Source organism: Apodemus sylvaticus, chromosome 12 (genome assembly GCF_947179515.1).
Source record: "Apodemus sylvaticus chromosome 12, mApoSyl1.1, whole genome shotgun sequence".
NCBI lineage: Eukaryota > Metazoa > Chordata > Mammalia > Rodentia > Muridae > Apodemus > Apodemus sylvaticus.
Window position 1 is genome coordinate 40,818,476 of NC_067483.1, and position 2,758 is coordinate 40,821,233.

A 2,758-nucleotide genomic window follows, 5' to 3' on the forward strand; every position below is an offset into this window, starting at 1 on the left:
TACTTCAATCTACCCTCAACATCATGAGACCTGGTCAAAGATGCTGTAGAAACCCAAAAGTTGAATCCATTTGTCCTTCTGAGTTTCTGTCTTTGCCTCCATGGACCCTAGGGATTCTCTCTCTCTCTCTCTCTCTCTCTCTCTCTCTCTCTCTCTCTCACACACACACACACACACACACACACACACACACACACACACCAAATCTGGAGTGGTCCTGATGTGGTGGTAGGTCTTTAGGGGTGTCATGGGACTGACACAGCACGGTTTAAGGTGCTGCTGGGCAGGAAAGGAAGGCTAGATGGCGTCTGAAGCCCCTTCCCATCCGTCCAGGGCACCTCCTTTCTTGTTCCCTCTCGCCCTGTCCACCAGCTGCCTTGGACCATGGAGGAGAGCAGGCAGGAGGCCCGGGTAGGAGTAATTGAAAGGAGCAGATGAGACCGGGGGAATGCACCCACCCCCACCTTCCCTGCCCCACAGGGGCTGTGGAGAAATGAAAACTAATCAAATTACAGCCGACGGCCTCCCGACCCGTGCACAGGAGCCGCCTGGGCCAGGGGCAGGCTGGCAGGGTGGGGTGGGGGCAAAAGGAGAGGGAAGGGGAATCACATGTAATCCACTGTAAACGTCTTGATGTGCAGCAACAGCTTAGAGGGGGGCTCAGGTTTCTGTGGCGTTGGCTATATTTATCTCTGGGTCCATGCCAGCGGGGAGGGTTTATATGGCACCCAGCAGTTGGCGTGAGGGGCTGCAGGAGCTTGGGGGCCAGCGGCAGGAACAAGTCTTTTCCGACCTGATGGAGCTGTATGAGACATCCCCCTATTTCTACCAGGAGCCCCACTTCTATGATGGGGAAAACTACCTTCCGGTCCACCTCCAGGGCTTCGAGCCCCCGGGCTATGAGCGGACTGAGCTCAGCTTAAGCCCGGAAGCCCGAGGGCCCCTGGAAGAAAAGGGACTGGGGACCCCTGAGCATTGTCCCGGCCAGTGCCTGCCGTGGGCATGTAAGGTGTGTAAGAGGAAGTCTGTGTCTGTGGACCGGCGGAGGGCAGCCACACTGAGGGAGAAGCGCAGGCTCAAGAAAGTGAACGAGGCCTTCGAGGCCCTGAAGAGGAGCACCCTGCTCAACCCCAACCAGCGGCTGCCCAAGGTGGAGATCCTGCGCAGCGCCATCCAGTACATTGAGCGCCTGCAGGCCTTGCTCAGCTCCCTCAACCAGGAGGAGCGCGATCTCCGCTACCGAGGCGGGGGCGGGCCCCAGCCGGTGGTAAGTGGCTGGTGTACCAGATCCAGGGATAGGGCCAGAGGGAGGTGCCTGGTCAGCCTCCGGGCCACCAGAGCCAGAACAGGTGCAAAACAGGGCCCTGGGGATCCCAGGACCCCTTCCCTTGTCTGCTAGGCTGTCCAGTGGCCTTCTGTTTCCAGACCAGACAACGGCAGTGGATATAAATACAGATGGGGTGGGGTGGGCTGGCACAGAAGAACAGAAGGGCCCGGAAACAAGCCTGCAGTAAGGGCTTAGGTGAGCCTAGGCGAAATGAGGAAAAGGGGCCAAAGAAACCTGCTTTGTCCCAAGTCTACAGCCTCCATATTTGAGCTGACAAAACACATTAGAATGCCCATGCTCAGAGCCACCATAACAAAATATTCTGGTTTATCTCCCTTACCCCCGAAGTGAAGGCAAAATTCTTATCCTAGAAGCTAGGAAAGACCTAGAAGTAGGGTGTCTACGATAACATTCTAGGGCAGAAAAGTGACCCTGTAACCCAGGCAGAGAGAAATACCTGAGACCAGTAGCTGACCTTGGACCTTGGCCTTGTCTTGCATGCAGGTGCCCAGTGAATGCAACTCCCACAGCGCCTCCTGCAGTCCGGAGTGGGGCAATGCACTGGAGTTCGGCCCCAACCCAGGAGGTAAGTGAATCCCGCCCCTGGTAACAAGGCTCAAATCCCATAGTCCCTAACGAGCCTGGGCTGTATCCCTGCTTCAGGCACCGTCCAGCGGCTTTTCCAGGAACTTGATGACCCAAGGGCCCCAAAATAGTGGACTATAGCCCCTGTGCCTCACTGTAGCCTGGTCCAGCTAAAGAGTCGTCAGAGCCTACAGCAGCTTCCCAGCTGGCGTCTCACCTCAGGGAACAGAGCCTACCCCTGCCCCAGGGGTCCCTGGGAATCGCTGAGTCTGTGATGTAGAACCGGGCCCAGTTCCCTAGGATATCCTGGCTTCACCTTGGGATAGCCACTTTAAAAAAGCAGCCCTCAAGTGTACACACACACACACACACACACACATCATGGGGAGTATTAGTGGCTGGGGGGGGGGGGTGGAGGGACACTCCTGACTCTTCCTTATCTGTTTTGCCCTGGAAAACCTGTGTCATCAAGGGCCCCAAACCCCCTGCCCAGGAAACATCCCCACCTTCTCCTTACAGATCATTTGCTCGCAGCCGACCCTACAGACGCCCACAACCTGCACTCCCTCACGTCCATCGTGGACAGCATCACGGTGGAGGATATGTCTGTTGCCTTCCCAGACGAAACCATGCCCAACTGAGACTGTCTGCCAGGCTGGGTGTGCATGCGAGCCCCCAAGTGTCTGTCAAATGCTACCACGTCTGCAGCAGGGGCCTTTTAAGCGGGACACTGTTCTGATGCCCAGAAAACAGCCCTGGGCTGCCACAGGCCAGACTACCCACTCCCCATTCACGTAAGGCTAACACCCAGCCCAGCAAGGGAATTTAACTGACTGCTTAAAGCAG

At 56.7% G+C, this 2,758-nt stretch overlaps 1 protein-coding gene across 1 annotated transcript; it reads left to right on the top strand.

Moving 5' to 3' along the window:
* Positions 1-796: 796 nt before the first annotated feature.
* On the top strand, positions 797-2,553 carry Myog (myogenin). The gene is made up of 3 exons (XM_052201148.1): positions 797-1,267; positions 1,832-1,913; positions 2,432-2,553. Exons 1-3 carry the CDS (start codon positions 797-799, stop codon positions 2,551-2,553), a joined length of 675 nt encoding a protein of 224 aa, XP_052057108.1.
* Positions 2,554-2,758: the final 205 nt, after the last annotated feature.

What these genes read in the sequence shown, in the direction of transcription:
- Myog (XM_052201148.1), top strand. Translation starts at nt 797, where the DNA reads ATGGAGCTGTATGAGACATCCCCCTATTTCTACCAGGAGCCCCACTTC. An exon ending in GGGGCGGGCCCCAGCCGGTG is followed by an intron (nt 1,268 to 1,831) that starts GTAAGTGGCTGG and finishes TCTTGCATGCAG; the next exon opens with GTGCCCAGTGAATGCAACTC. An exon ending in GTTCGGCCCCAACCCAGGAG is followed by an intron (nt 1,914 to 2,431) that starts GTAAGTGAATCC and finishes TTCTCCTTACAG; the next exon opens with ATCATTTGCTCGCAGCCGAC.